At 40.8% G+C, this 15,033-nt stretch overlaps 1 protein-coding gene across 2 annotated transcripts in view; it reads right to left on the bottom strand.

Moving 5' to 3' along the window:
• Agps (alkylglycerone phosphate synthase) overlaps window positions 1-15,033 on the bottom strand; it is a 92,055-nt gene that overhangs the window by 2,185 nt on the left and 74,837 nt on the right. The window contains exon 19 of one of the 2 annotated variants that reach the window (XM_041639724.1): window positions 13,516-13,573. The exons of the other annotated variant lie outside the window; for it this stretch is intronic. Within the exon in view, the coding sequence (XP_041495658.1) occupies window positions 13,516-13,573 (58 nt within the window). The remainder of the gene's footprint in view (window positions 1-13,515; window positions 13,574-15,033) is intronic. 2 annotated transcript variants of the gene reach the window in all.

The following is a 15,033-nucleotide window of genomic DNA, read 5'->3' as shown; positions in this document are numbered from 1 at the left end:
ACATTTGATTAGTGAACTAGCAAGCAGCGGGGGAGAAAGCATAGCAGTGGCCCCTCATAAACATGTTTGATGAAAGAATTTAACCCATTGGTGGTGTTGGTCTGTGAGCTCCTTCTGTCCCTGGAAACAGAAACGGCAAGGCAAGGAGCTGAAAACCACGGCTTACCCAAGTAAAGGGACTAGAAACCTTTGGTTTTGCTGAGCACATGAAGTGGATGGCACTGTAGAATAAGTGTGCAAAGAGGAAAAGAGGCATCCGGAGAGACTTACTAATCAGACAAGGACGGGAGCAGCTCTGAGATTCTGGGGAACTCTGTAGGAACATCTGCCTGCGATGCATCAAGAAATTAAAGCAGCACAGACCTATGCCCAGAGAAGGAAGTGATTTCAGAGAACAAGACTTTCTTTGCAGAGCTGGACCACAATGTCCTTCAGAAAATTCTTTTTTTAAAAAAGATTTATTTATTTATTTATTATGTATACAACATTCTGTCTCCACGTATGTCCACACGCCAGAAGAGGGCGCCACATCTCATTACAGATGGTTGTGAGCCACCATGTGGTTGCTGGGAATTGAACTCAGGACCTCTGGAAGAGCAGCTCTTAACCACTGAACCATCTCTCCAGCCCCCAGAAAAATTTTAAATTGCTATATATTCATCATTTAGAGGCCACACTCATCTGAACACATGTGTCACATGTGATAGACACTTACATAGTAGCACCTTAAATATTTATTACACAGCTTATTATCTGAAAAGAAAGTTCTCTTTATGTAGCATGTCATATCATATCAAAAGAATGAATGAATAGCAACAAATATTTGCTACAATATGTGTTAACACGACAACTTCTACATATCTACTCTGTAACAGCCATTACAAAGAAGCACACGACATGATAAAACTTAAGCTTTCTGCACCACAGTTATCCCATGTGTGCTGTTAATGGCTATTAGAGAAACTAATGGATATCATTTTCTGCTTAAACTGAAAATGAATTTCACATTTTAAGTCTGATCTCCAATTGTGTCTCTGTTTATTTACTGAATACACAGGATTTTTTTAATGTGTTCTTCTATGATTGAGAAAATGAGAGGTTCCAGAATGGTTTTTAAAATCACTTACTTAACATAACTCTAGAGAGATTTGGCAATACTGTGTTTTATAGTATAATATGTAGCATTCAAAAATGAAGAGAGGCCGGAGAGATGGCTCAATGGTTAAAGGGCTTGTTCTACAAAAGCAAAAGGATCTGAGTTGAGATCTTCAGTACCTATGTAAATGCTAGGTGGGGACCATTGTCTGTAAACATAGTGTTGGGTGTGGGCAAAGAGGCAGGCCCCTGGGGCTTGCTGGTCTGCTGGCCTAGCACAGAGGGTAAACCCTAGGTTCAGTCAGAGTTCTTATCTCAAAAACTAAGGTGCAGAGTGAATAAGAATGATGCTCAAGGTAAACCTCTCTGGTCTCCACGTGCACATACTGGCATGTGTGCACCTACACAGGGACACGAGTCTGTGTGCGTGCACACACACACCACACAGACGTATGTGCACATGCACACACACGAGTTGCACACACACCCCCTCACACACACACGGTAAGGGTGAAGTTAGTGGTGTCATGTAAAAAAATGCTAACCTGACCCACAAACATTATCTGGAACATGGTTTAAGAGACTGAAGATTTAGCAGAAATCACTAAATAATTCTATCTTAAAAGGCTAAATCTGGGCCAGCTGAACACAGCGGTCTCTTTATTAAATATATTTAATTTGTTAGTCACAGTTTGATTATAAGGGCAGAAAGAGTTTTATACATTTATAAGAAAGAACAAAATGGGAGGACAGGCACAGTGGTTAAGTGCTTGCCTAGCATGCTACAAGAGTCTAGTACTTGGTAGAAGGGAGGAGGAGACAGAGAATGAAGTTGACCAGAAAAAGGAGAAAAGAACAAACTATAATAGACCGTTTATCCAGGAGCTTACTAAAGCTTTAGAACAAAGCAGAATTAGCCACGCCTAAAGTAACAGCCATTATTATAACAGCCACGTCTTGAGAACTAAGGTTGTAGGACATGTCCAGTATGCACAGGCCTGACCTTAATCTCCATCATCACAAAATGAGCAAAAACAAACAAAACACCACATCTAACACAACAAGTATCCATTCAGCCTTAATCTAAAAGAAAATCAACTAATTTTTATAGGAATGCTTTGAGGAGTGACTTTTAAAGCCTCCCTCCAGCAGAGTATGGTACATGTGCTTCTGTGTGAATGTAGAGGCTAAAAGAGGAGGCCGGGTTTCTCACTGAACCTGGTGCTCACATTCCCTCAGCTACAGTGGCAGCTAGGGGGCACAGGTGAGACTCCTGACTCTGCTGCACTCAGAACAGAGGTTACAGGACTGTACCAGATGCCCAGTTTGTTATGAGGGTGCTGGGATCTGAACTCTGGTCCTCATGATGTGCAGAACGATTCCTGACCACTGAGTCATCTCTCTCCAGTCCCCATCAGCTTCTTAGTTCCCATTAACTAACTTTCTGAAACTACTGTTAGTGCTAATGCTGGATGGACAGCCAACGGCTCATCAGGTGACTCTGGGCACTCTGGGAACTGTCAGGTACTAAAGAGAACAGAGAAACAATGGACAGTCTGACTCTGAGTTAGTCAGCAGAGCTAACAATGCTTATTAAAGGGAGATTCAACTTTGAAGGGCTCTGACTTGCATATATATCTGCCTGTGCCATAAAGCACATTGTGGTTGGCTGGTTCTGCGGAAACTATATGCTTCATAAATGCCAGTCAACAGACCTCTACCACTAAAAGTGACAACATCTAGCCTTTAAGAGAACCTGGGATAGGACTATGACTCTTTATGACTCCATAAAAGAAACCGAATGCTCAAAGGCCACAAAACTGTATATCTGTGCCACCTGCTAATGAAACTTCTGACGTTAAGACAAACTCATGAATACTACAGACTTTACAAAAGCAATTAAAATTCAGTAGTTATGTGGGTTTTCTCTTGTTGGTAACATTTAAAATGCCTGTTTTCTTTCTGTCTTGCTGGTTTTCTGTGACAAGGTCTTGATCCCATCCTCAGCTGCCTGAGTGCTGGAGTTACACCCAGGCCCATCACCCACCAGGCTTGCCAGCAATGCCAATTCTGTGTTTTTGGTTTTGTTTTTTTTTAATGATAAGGGTTTGTCCACAGTTTATCTAATGGCTCTGAATGTTTGAATAGCTCTTTTGAGGCTAAAAATGGAAAAGAAATATCAATAGTTAGAGTAAGTAGATCACAAGAACCAGATTCAATCTGTCTTCTGCGCCATCAATGAGTTTGGTACACTTAAAATTTAAACCAGAGGAGAACTTAGTGTTTATACAACAGAGACCAAGTGAACAGGTTAAAAAAAATGAGACAGATAAAAGTAGAAAATTTTATCTTTATTGAAGACTGAGTAATGTTTTATTGTTCTCTGTAATTCTGTTACATAACATAGTATCTACCACACAGTAAGTTAGTCAATAAATTTAGCTGAAGTAAAAAACAACTGAGTTATTCCTAAGACATTTTAAATATGGCAAGGATTCAAAATCTAGTAAAGCAATGTAATCTTTATTTCCTCAATTGCATTCTCCCTGTGTTCCCTTTATCTTGACATTATTCCTTGGAGATACCCAGAGCTATTCTGTAGTAGGCAGAAGGCATGACACAGAACTCCACATTCTCATTTCTTCACAATTTAAGGACTCTCTGGACCTTACTGGTGATTCTCAATTGTAGTGACTGGTATTTAGCAATACCTATGGGTATTTCTGGCTGTCCTAATGGGACAATTGTTATTGCCACTGTGCTGGATAGTTTTATGTCAACTTGACACAAGCTAAAGTCCTCTGAGAAGAGGGAACCTCCGTTAAGAAAATGCCTCCATAAGACTGGGTTGCAGGCAAGCATATGGGCATTTTCTTAATTAACTGGTGAGGGAGTGCCCAGCCCATGTGGGTGATCCATCCCTGGGTGGAGTGAGCCACGGGAAGCAAGTAAGTAAGCAGCACCCCCTCCATGGCCTCTACATCAGCCCCTGCCTCCAGGTTCCAGCCCCGTTTCAGCTCCTTTCCTGACTCCCTTCAGTAATGGATTACAATATGGAAGTATAAACCAAGTGAAACATAAGCCCTTTCCTCTCCAACTTGTCTTTGGTCATGGTGTTTCATCAATAGCAAGAGCAATGCCTATCCTTAAGATAGTCATGATGCTGTTAAACATTCCAAAACTCATAGAGTAGCAACCCACCAATAAAAAATTATCTGGCCAAACTGTCACTAATGCCAAGACTGGGGAACCCATGGGTCTCTATGCTTCCAAATGTTCACTACTAGGAGCCCAAACAATTGACATAAAGGTACACTGTCATGGCTGTCTAACTGGATCAGCAGTAGCTAGTGGCACAGTTCTGGGTAACATGAGGGGCTGCTTGTTGGGGTTTCTGTCCTGCCCAGTTCCCACAGCCAGTAACCCCCAAAGAAATTACACAGAGGTCTACATAACTTATAAACTGATTGGCCCATTAGCTCAGGCTTCGTATTAGCTCTTATAACATATACCAGCCCATTATTCTAGTATATGTTAGCCACATGGCTCGGTTCAGCGGGGCAGGTCACATCCTGCTTCTTTGGTGGTCTGGGCATGACTGTGGAGGGAGCTTCCTTCTTCCCAGAATACTCCTGTTCTCATTGCCCCACCTCTACTTCCTGCCTGGTTGTCTCACCTATGCCTCCTGCCTGGCTACTGGCCAATCAGTGTTTATTTAAAACATGATTGACAGAATACAGACAATTCTCCCGTACCAGTTCTGCAGGAAAATATTGTAAATCTAGACTGTTTATCATAGTGACCATTAGTTACACATAGATAAGAGCATTTGAAAAGTGGTTAGTGTAGCTAAGGAAGTGAATTTTTATTTTACTTAATTTTAATTACAGAAATTTAAATAGAATAACAGTAGAAATAAAGTGTACCTAACAGATTCTTTTGTTTTGTTTTGGTTTTGGTTTTTCAAGATGGCTTCTCTGTGTAGCCCTGGCTGTCCTGGAACTCACTCTGTAGACCAGGCTGGCCTCAAACTCAGAGAGATTTGCCAGCCTCTGCCTCACAAGTGCTGGGATTAAAGGTGCGTGCCGCCACCACCCAGCTCAGATATCATATTTTTTTTTTAAATATTTATTTATTTATTATGCATACAATATTCTGTCTGTGTGTATGTCTGCAGTCCAGAAGAGGGCACCAGACCTCATTACAGATGGTTGTGAGCCACCATGTGGTTGCCGGGAATTGAACTCAGGACCTTTGGAAGAGCAGGCAATGCTCTTAACCACTGAGCCATCCCTCCAGCCCCAGATATCATATTTTTAACAGATACCATCCTTGAAAATATCTACTAGAATTTTGGTAACTACATGAAACAGACTATGAATACCTACAAGTACCTACAGGAATATAATAATGTAATATGAGCACCCTCACATAAGGATCTACAAAAAAACTGCCAGAAAGGAAAAGTTCTCTTTAGTGGCCCCCTCTCCCCAAACCCCAAAACCATGGTTGTTATTCAAGCCACCATCCTTTTCTAATCATGCCCCTCAGGCTGGAAGCTACTACAAGCTCAGCACATGGGAGAACCTCACAAACACATGCTGTCACAGTCCTCTGAGCTGAGCCTCTGCAGCAGCCAAGGTGGAGGGTGGGGAGCAGTACACTCCCAGTAGCTTTCCCTGTGAGCTAAAGTTTGCTGCACCTATGATAGGTATGAAAAGCTGTAATGTTGTGACACATTATGAGTTACATTTGTTCTTAACTATCTGTTGTTAGAATCTATTTACATCGCTTCAGTAGAGAAATAGTTTATGTAATGCACAAGTTCTGGGAGAAAAAGTCAGCTGTAAAGAGACCAAAAATATTAACTTAAAAGGTAAAACAAACCTTTTGCTCTGTCATGGAGATCTGATGTAAAGCACATACTATTTAGCGCTGCCTATCAGAGGCCATAGCTTGGACCCTGGTGCATTCAAGATGCTGAAGAGCTTTGTCTCAAAAGCATCCATGTATTACCTGTCTCTAGTCACTTCCCCAGCGTTGATTCCTGGAAACCGCTAATCTCTTCCTGACCATCTTGTCATGTCAAAATTGTTACAGAATCATGAAGAAGCCACTTGACACTGATTTTTATACACTCAGCACAGTTCCACAGAGATGCAGCCAAGTTTAGCCAACAATCCGCTCTTTTGGTTGCTGAGTAGTATATTCCAGAACATGGATTAGCAGGATTTACTTAGCCATTCAGAGGCTAAAATATCCAGGCTGTTCTACTTCATCTTTTTACAGTTGAGTCCAGTTAACCAATTTCCCTGTTATGGATTCTGCTTTGGATTCAGTCCAAGAGCTCTTTGCCTGGCTCTAGACCTGAAGATTTTCTCTTACGCTATTTTCTAATAGTTTTAGAGTTTCATGTTTCACATTTAAGATCATGACCCATTTTGGGCTAATTTCTGTATAAATGTAGATTTAAGTCAGTGTTCTTTTGTATGTACAATTCCATGCATGTGTGCTTATACAGATCTACAGCTGTCCCAGCATCACTTCCACTGGAGTGTTCCTGTCAAATAATTTGAGTCCAGGTATTTGGCCCAAGTCCTATATTCTCTGTTCTCTTCCATATCTCTCACACCACAGTCTTGATTACTAAAGCTATACAATAAGACTCAAAATAAGGAAGACTTTTTTTTTCAAAATTATTTTAGTTTTGTTTTATCATATAAAATTTAGAATATTTCCTAGATCTATTAAAAAAAAAAAAACATGCCAAAAGCCAGACAGAGGTGGAGCACACCTTTAATCCCAGCACTCAAGGCAGAGGCAGGCGGATCTCTGGGAGTTTGAGTTCCAGGACAGCCAGAGGTTATACAAAGGAACCCTGTCTCAAACAAAAACAGACAAAAAATTCAAAACAAAATAAAATGAAAAAAAAAAACCTGCTAAAATTCTAATAGAAAATGTGTTAAAAGACTGATCAGTTTGGACAGCGCTGACATTTTCACCGTTGGTCTTCCCTCCCACCAGTGCATGAATAGGAAGATGACTTCATTCATTCATGGGCGACTTTGGTTTCTTTAGATGGCATCTGGTAACTCTAAGAATACAAAGCCTATGTATATTTTCTTAGATTTAAGCCTATATATTTCATTAGATTCATATTTATTTCACTTTTTAGTAGTTGTGAATGCTGTTGTTTTAGATTTTGGTTCTACATTTGCTGTTAAATTTTATTTGTATTTTGTATTCTGTATTCTTGCTGACTGTATTTTTAATGTTCTCTGGGATTTTCCACGTTCCTACCTTCTATTTCATACTACAGGATTTAACAGGTGTCCATCTCAGCCTCTTCACTTCCGACACTCCTACTACTAGTTTCCAAGGGCAGCAGTTCTGATTTGCTTAGACATCAATATTTCAACTAAGATCGGTAAACTCAATCAGGGTATTTTGCTTACTGACAAAGGACTTGAAGTATAATTTCAGAAAGTGGGTGTCTCAAAGCCCTAAGTCGAAGGTCAATTTAAGTGTGTGGTTAGGTTTAGCCTAACCAGCACATCAGCTGCAGACACAAGAGCTACCGGGAGTGAGTGAAGCAGACTCCTCTTCAGCCTCAAGTCCCAGACTACGTCTGTTTGCTCTGATACACAACCAGAGTTAAAATAGTTCATTCATCACAGCATGATTGCAGGGAGACAAACCAGCCTGTCTGTTTCCAGAGAGTGAAAGCAACTGTTATTAATCACAATTATAGGCCAAACCTCCAAGAGAAATTGCATCAGTATTCTCTACTATTGGAACTAAAACAAACAAAACAACAACAAAACAACCAAACACAATACTGAAACTGTCACGACATTACCTGAAGGTCAATAAAGAAATATGCTACTAAGGCCAGCTTCAATTTTCAGTTCAGGAAGCAAATGAGGAAAATCTTTTATACATATTAAAAATAGTGGTCTCTCAAAAGCTTTAATAGAAAGCCTAGCAGCACAATTAAACATGTTATTTAATTTTTAGATTAAAAACACTTCCTTATGAAACTATAACAGCGATGGACATTTGAAAATTTCAAATTAAATGATTAACTTCAGAGAAGCTACTATGAAAACATTTAACTATAGCCAATTTTGTTGCCACTAATGTGAATGAAACTTATTTTTCTTTCATGCAGATTTTAAGAGACCTATCTAAGTTATAAATGAAAATGATACTGTCAGACTCCCTTAAATGTACATATCTTTTCCAAGTAAACTGCAACCCACTCTTCAGTGGTTGGTCCAAGGATTAAGTCCTCTCTTACTCCTTAAAAATACACACATAGTGTTTTGGCATCTGCATGCAAGGCTTGTTAGATGCTATGCATGTGCCATAGCTACATCCTATAATGAACCTAGGAAGTGGTGAGCTCTTGGTTTGCATGAGAACAACTGCAGCTCATGGAATCTGCTTCCCTATGATCTCATCAATCTGTAAATTCAGAGCTAGAAGTTTAATATGTATTTGATTTTAAAGACTATATCCTCTCTACTTCTAGTACCCTAACCTATACATCCATGTGTATGTGTATCGTTCACATGCAGTCATAATTTTGACCACATATTATTAGGGGGTGTGTGTAAGTGTGTGTCTGCATGCACATGCATGGCTCTTGGGAATGAACCTAGAACCCTTCTGCATCTGAGGTAAGTGCTCATTATCCAACTATATTCTAAACATCATTTTAATCTTCATTTTGAGGCAGGATCTCAATATAAACTGCCAGGAAAGACTTGACCTACCCTCAACAACCCAAGAATGACTTGAGCTTATGATCGTCTATGAATATACGATCATATTAGTTATATAAAGACTTAGGTTGATTTTACAATACTTCTGTGAAAGTGTGTTAGCAAAGTCACTGAGCAGAATACAATAACATGAATTTCTTTGCACACTACTGAGTGCTCCTTATATGTACAATTGACATTTTGTCTTAAAGCAGATGGGCCTGATAGCACCCTCTTGTAATCCTTGTCCCTCAGGAAGAACTAGGTGGAGCAGACACTCAAGTGTTCTGAGGATTGGAGAACAGAATATCAAAACCAGAACTCTGTCACTCAAGTGGGAAACGGCAAGTGACATCTTTACTGAAGACCTGAATGACCAGGTAAAGGCAGTCATGCAAATATCCACGAGGGAACAGCATGAGTGTAAGGGAAAAGATGTCAATCAATTCTGAGAAATGTCAGGAAAAGCTGCATCGGAGACGAGGACAGAGATAGAGGGTGGACACCCCACTGCATCTTGGAAGGCCTGATAAAGGTCTGGATTTTGTTCTGAATGTGAAGAGACAACTTGACTTAAAGAGAAGCTTCCCAGGCAGCAAGAAAAGTGAGGAGGGGCAGGTGAGTTAAGAGGGTACTGCAGGGCACAAGCAGGAAACAGATTTGAACTAAGGTAGTACCAGAAGAGGTGACATCTTTTGCTACCTGGAGACCCTCACATAAATCTTCAGGTTGGTTTTACGTTGTAGGGCTGAGACGGTCACTAAGAAAGTGCGTGATCAGGGGTGTGAAAGGAACAGCTCTTTGGCAGCTTAGCAAGAGCCCACCCTCACTGGACCGTGCTTGTGAAGCAGACTGCATGTCTGCGAGCCTTTTCTAAGCACAGGGAATCAGATAGTTTGGAATTTGTTTCCATGCAGTCACTGTTTTTGATCACACAGTAAATAAATAAGACAAATGGGACAGAAATTTAAAAATGTGTCTTTTAATGCAGCTGCCTCTAAATTTAGTATGGACTCAAACCTTGCCACATTCTACTTCAAGCCAATAAATGGAATTTTTTCAATGCGTGAAACCTTTAACAAGTAAAGATCTCTAAACCCAAAACTTGAAAATACACACAAATAGTGCAAGTAGTTTTACTGTCTGTAGTGATGACGTAATGTGAATGTCACACATGGGCTCATATATTTTAATACTGGCCCCCAGCTGGTGGAACTGTTTGGGAAGGATTAAGAGGCACGTCCCTGTTGGAGAAGGTGTATGGCTGGTGGTGGACTTTGAGGTTTCAAAGGCCCATGCCATTCTTAACATCTCGTCTCCTGATTGTGTTTCAGATGTAAGCTCTCAGCGACTGCCTGACATCCCTGTCTACCTGCTGCCATGCTCCCTGCTGCAGTGGTCGTGGTCTCAACCCTCTGGAACTCTTTTATATGCTGCCTTGGTCATGGTGTTTACAGTAATAGAAATAACAATGAAGACACTGTGACATGAACCTCCCTGCACTGTGCTGCCTCAGTACCTGATACTGAGATGTGAGGTGCCTACATCAGGAAGTATAAAAGCAACAAGAGAGTACATGATTTATGGAAAAGAACTACTAAGAATAAAAAATGCCTATAATAAATTAAAACTTTAAAAGGTAATTATCTTAGAAAATGGGGAAATAAAGAAAAGGAGGATTATTAGTCTTAAAGGAAAACTAATATATGGCATTTCTTTTCAAAAGCACTCAATTTCAATCTTTGAGATTTTAAATTATTTCAAACACTTTAGGCATCTTGGTGTTAGGACAGGGACATCAAAGAATGGAGTCCTTATACTAGCAACAGCAGCTTAGTTCTGAATCCCATTTGAAGCACAAGTAACAGCTACTCAGCAGCATGCTGAAGAGGACCAAAGGAGATTAAGTTCTACAGATCCCAGAGAACACTCACAGCTGTGGGACTATCAGCACTTCCTTTATCTCCTTTTCCCTTCTCACAAGCAGGCACTCACTGTGCTGGGTTGCCTGGACAGGGCAGTCTGAAGAAAGGAGACTAAGCTCGCAGCAGTGAGCATGGCAGTCACGCCAGCTTTGATCAGCAGTTTCTAAATGTAATCCTTATTTTCCTGGACTGTGTAACACCCTTGAGAAGGGAAAATCTTCTGAGATTCTCTAGCTTAGCTAGCCAGTAATATTTACATAAAGAGAACACACTTTACAAGATTAAAAGGCATTAAGTATACTTTGGATCAAAAAAAGGGGGCTAGAGAGGTAGCTCAGTTAGAAGGCACAGGGTTCAGTCTCTATCACAAACAAAACCCACAGGGACAATTCACATACTGTGCTTTAAGACCAAGGATTGATAAATCAATGTATTACAGGGTAAGATTTACCCTTTTACCAATTATTGCTTATTGACTTCACTTGTGGTACTGGGTAGTACACACACACACACACACACACACACACACAATATAATATAATATATAACATATAAAACTTTTATAACTTTCACAAATTGCAGCCAAGTTCCGAGTCTCTCTGCAGCAGGGTCTGGCCTGCTGTTCCGCAGCGAGAGCTTTAAAGATGCTCAGTGCAGCCGTGCTCCACAGAGACAGCAGCCCACCACAGAGAAGCAACTGCAACGTGCATGTCCTTTTGGGTACCTCACACACAGCCACCGCCAGGAAGGCCTGAATACTCTCACAGCCGCAAAGGAAACAGAGCTACTGAACACAGAAAGGCTACCAGCATGGCTCTCCTCTGCACCACTTCAGGAAGCTTGGTCACATTCAATCTTGGCAAAATTTCTCACACTACAAAACATGAGTGAACTGAAACCATCATTCCAAAATGAAGGAAACAGCCCATTTAATAATCCATTCTCTAGATGACATTTAGCTCCACCACTCCTTCTCTACAGTCGGTCATCCTCATTCTGTCCCTTTCCTCGTGTGTTCTGTAACAGATCTTACAGTCCTGATTTTTAAAGAAGGTGTAAGGCTCTGAGGCGTACCTCAGCTTTGAATTCAACTCTAAACCTCCAGGGCCCACTTCCTCCTTCTTCACTTGCCATTCTCACATCTCCTAGCACCTCAATGAATGAGGCAGCTGTCAAGGAGGATTCCTACCCAGCCTCAGGATGCCACGTCCAGGCACACACGCACTTGAGCACACACATGCAAATGCACACACTCAGGAGCACACACATGCAAATGCACACACTCAGGAGCACACACATGCAAATGCACACACTCAGGAGCACACACATGCAAATGCACACACTCAGGAGCACACACATGCAAATGCACACACTCAGGAGCACACACATGAAAAGGAGGAAAAAAAGAATTTCTAAAGGAAAGCATCTATTCAGGAAAAGAGACGAAGGCTGAAGGTATCCACTCCAGTGTTCACTAGACAACCTACTCAAGTTTCTGTGAGGGTCAAGGAAAAAGGATGCCACTGAGGATGAAACCGATGCAGCACATCTGAATTATCTTGCATCTCATTCATCTGCATCACCAATCATTCCCAACCCTGCTATAAGAATGTTTTGTTGGAACAGGCACTCTATAGTACACCACTTTTCCACCAAATATCTTCCAATATCTCCCCACACACATTTAGAGGCTGAGCACATCAGGCAGTTCTTGGCCCTAGTACACAGCAACACACAGGAAAAAAAAAAAAATCACTGCCCTCCTGGACCCCAACTTTCCAGCAAGCAAATGCAAATGATTTAAACACAAATTTGCAGCATTTTTAGATACTATAGTTATAAGGTAAATCAAAAAAGACAAGAGGAACAGGGAGAGTCCAGGACAGGCTAAGAATTTGATTTTTAGATGGTTATTAGTGCTTGTGTACCTTCCTATTTTTTTTTTAATCTCTACATTTCTATTCTTTCTAAGCATAAAATTACAGAGAGAAATGTATTCTAACAAGTTTCTGTTATAGAGAACCTATGGATAATCTCAAAAATTACAATTTTAATAACAGAATGGCTATTGTTTAACTTGTATAAGACTGTATCATACAACTGCATTCTACTAATTTCCTAAGCTTATTAAAAATCCTGTTGATTAATTTGCTGAGTTTGGGTAGGAACAAATACCTTTCAATATATACAACTGTTGGTCATCTATACTCCAACAGTGGCTGGAAAAGTCTGTATAGGTTTTGTTTTTCCTTTCTTCAAAGCTTTGGCTGTTATGGTCAACTACCTCCCAGGGAAGATAATCTGCTCTCTTACCTCATGGTAAGTTGATAGGCTCCATATGAAGGCAGGTTTATCAAACCAAGCACTCTGTTAACTGTAACACAATCTACCTACCTTGATCACAGTTATTCTAAGATATAAAAACATTTCCAAAGTTTTAGGTGCTTTCAAATTACTTGTGTGATGACTCTCCTTGGAATTTTAATGAACCAAATATTATTATTATTTTTTTTTTTTTGGTTTTTTGAGACAGGGTTTCTCTGTGGTTTTGGAGCCTGTCCTGGAACTAGCTCTTGTAGACCAGGCTGGTCTCGAACTCACAGAGATCCGCCTGCCTCTGCCTCCCAAGTGCTGGGATTAAAGGCGTGCGCCACCACCGCCCGGCCTGAACCAAATATTTTTAAAAGCAGGAATATTAGGACTTCTATACCACTCCCCTTTAAAAATACCTCCATGGTGATGTGACAGGCTCCCTCCATTGGCAAGGATTTCATCTCTAGCAGCTGCCTGTAAATGGAAACAACACACAATGTTGTTGCTATCTGGATTTCACTTTGGAGTGACCAAGTGTACTGACTTCTTCCCAGATGCCCAGGAAGGTGCCAAGCAATGTTCATGACCCCTGCATCCATTCCCACTGCACAGTCAGCAGCATTCTATGGAGCACAGCTCTCAGTCCAAGCACAGGGATGGGGGGATAAGAGGGAAGGAGGGAGAAAAAAAAAATCACCCCAAGTTTCTGTTTTGTCCCCTTGTTTAACTCCTAACATGCTAAGCCCTAACTATCTTTATGGCATGTACCTGTGTCGAAAGATAAACACATTACAAAAGACAGTGAAGGAGACAGAACCTGGAGCTGCCTTGGACCTGTTTCCCTTTGTCCCTACTTAAGCTCTGGCATACTTTTGACTTTCCTTTTCTCTTTCAGTTGGAAAAAAAATTTAGGTTAGTATACGAAGTGATGAGTTTCATTATGGCTTTTCATGTATATATTTCATTACATTTTCTATTCTTAATGATTTGCTAATATTTAATAGCCACAAGGTGCATATGTCCTGTGCCGTGAGCTTCTCAGACATACTCATGTCTATAAAGCTATCAATGGTGGCTGAGGCAGAAGACTGCCCAAGTGGAACATATGGACTACACCTCATTGCAAATTACTGTGAAGGAACCAGAGGTCTTGTGAGCTGAGGTTTCCTATGTAGTCATAAGTAGTATAATTATATACTAGTCTTTGCTCTAGAGCTTGACATTTCTAATAAATCACTTCAAATAAAACAGCTCCATGAGATCAGGAATTAAGTGAGGAACAGAGCTGGGAAAATAGAAATCATTTCAATTTGCGGACTCCAAGAAAGGAGGTTTTGTTTGCTTTGTGTTGAAATGATGCTATTTAACCCTGGCTGGCCTGGAACTTAATTTGCAATCCAGGCTGAACATCAAGCTTGCTGCAATCCTCCTGCCTCTACCTCCCCTGTTCTTGAAAATACAAGGGTGCACCACCATGCCCAGCTAAGCAAGGCATTTTCACAGCCAGGTCAAAAAGATAGAAATATGCTCAAACCTCTGGCCAGGTGAGATTCCTCAGTGCCTAATGGCACCTGCTGCCAAGCCCGACCACCTGAATTACCCCTGGGACCTGTATGGTGGAAAGAAACAGCCAACTCCCTCCAGCTTATTCTCTGCCCTCCATGTGTGTGGCACTACATACATGCACCTGTACACACACACACACCTCCAAAAACATACAAAATATACTAAAACTTTGGAGGATGATAGGTTATCATTGGCAGATACATAATCAACTTAAAAAACTAGGGCCCCTGTGTGTCTAAGTAACACATCTACTATGGTTTCTTCTAGTTTTGTGGAGGAATCCTACGTTGCTTCTAACAAGCAATATTGCCGTCAACACCCATGTCTATTAAACCAGCAGCTGAAGGCCACTTAAGAAGTGTAATTGA

Source organism: Microtus oregoni, unplaced genomic scaffold (genome assembly GCF_018167655.1).
Source record: "Microtus oregoni isolate MIOR12 unplaced genomic scaffold, Mior012 000060F_ref0000265, whole genome shotgun sequence".
Taxonomy (NCBI): Eukaryota; Metazoa; Chordata; class Mammalia; order Rodentia; family Cricetidae; genus Microtus; species Microtus oregoni.
This window is presented reverse-complemented; position numbering and strand designations above follow the sequence as displayed.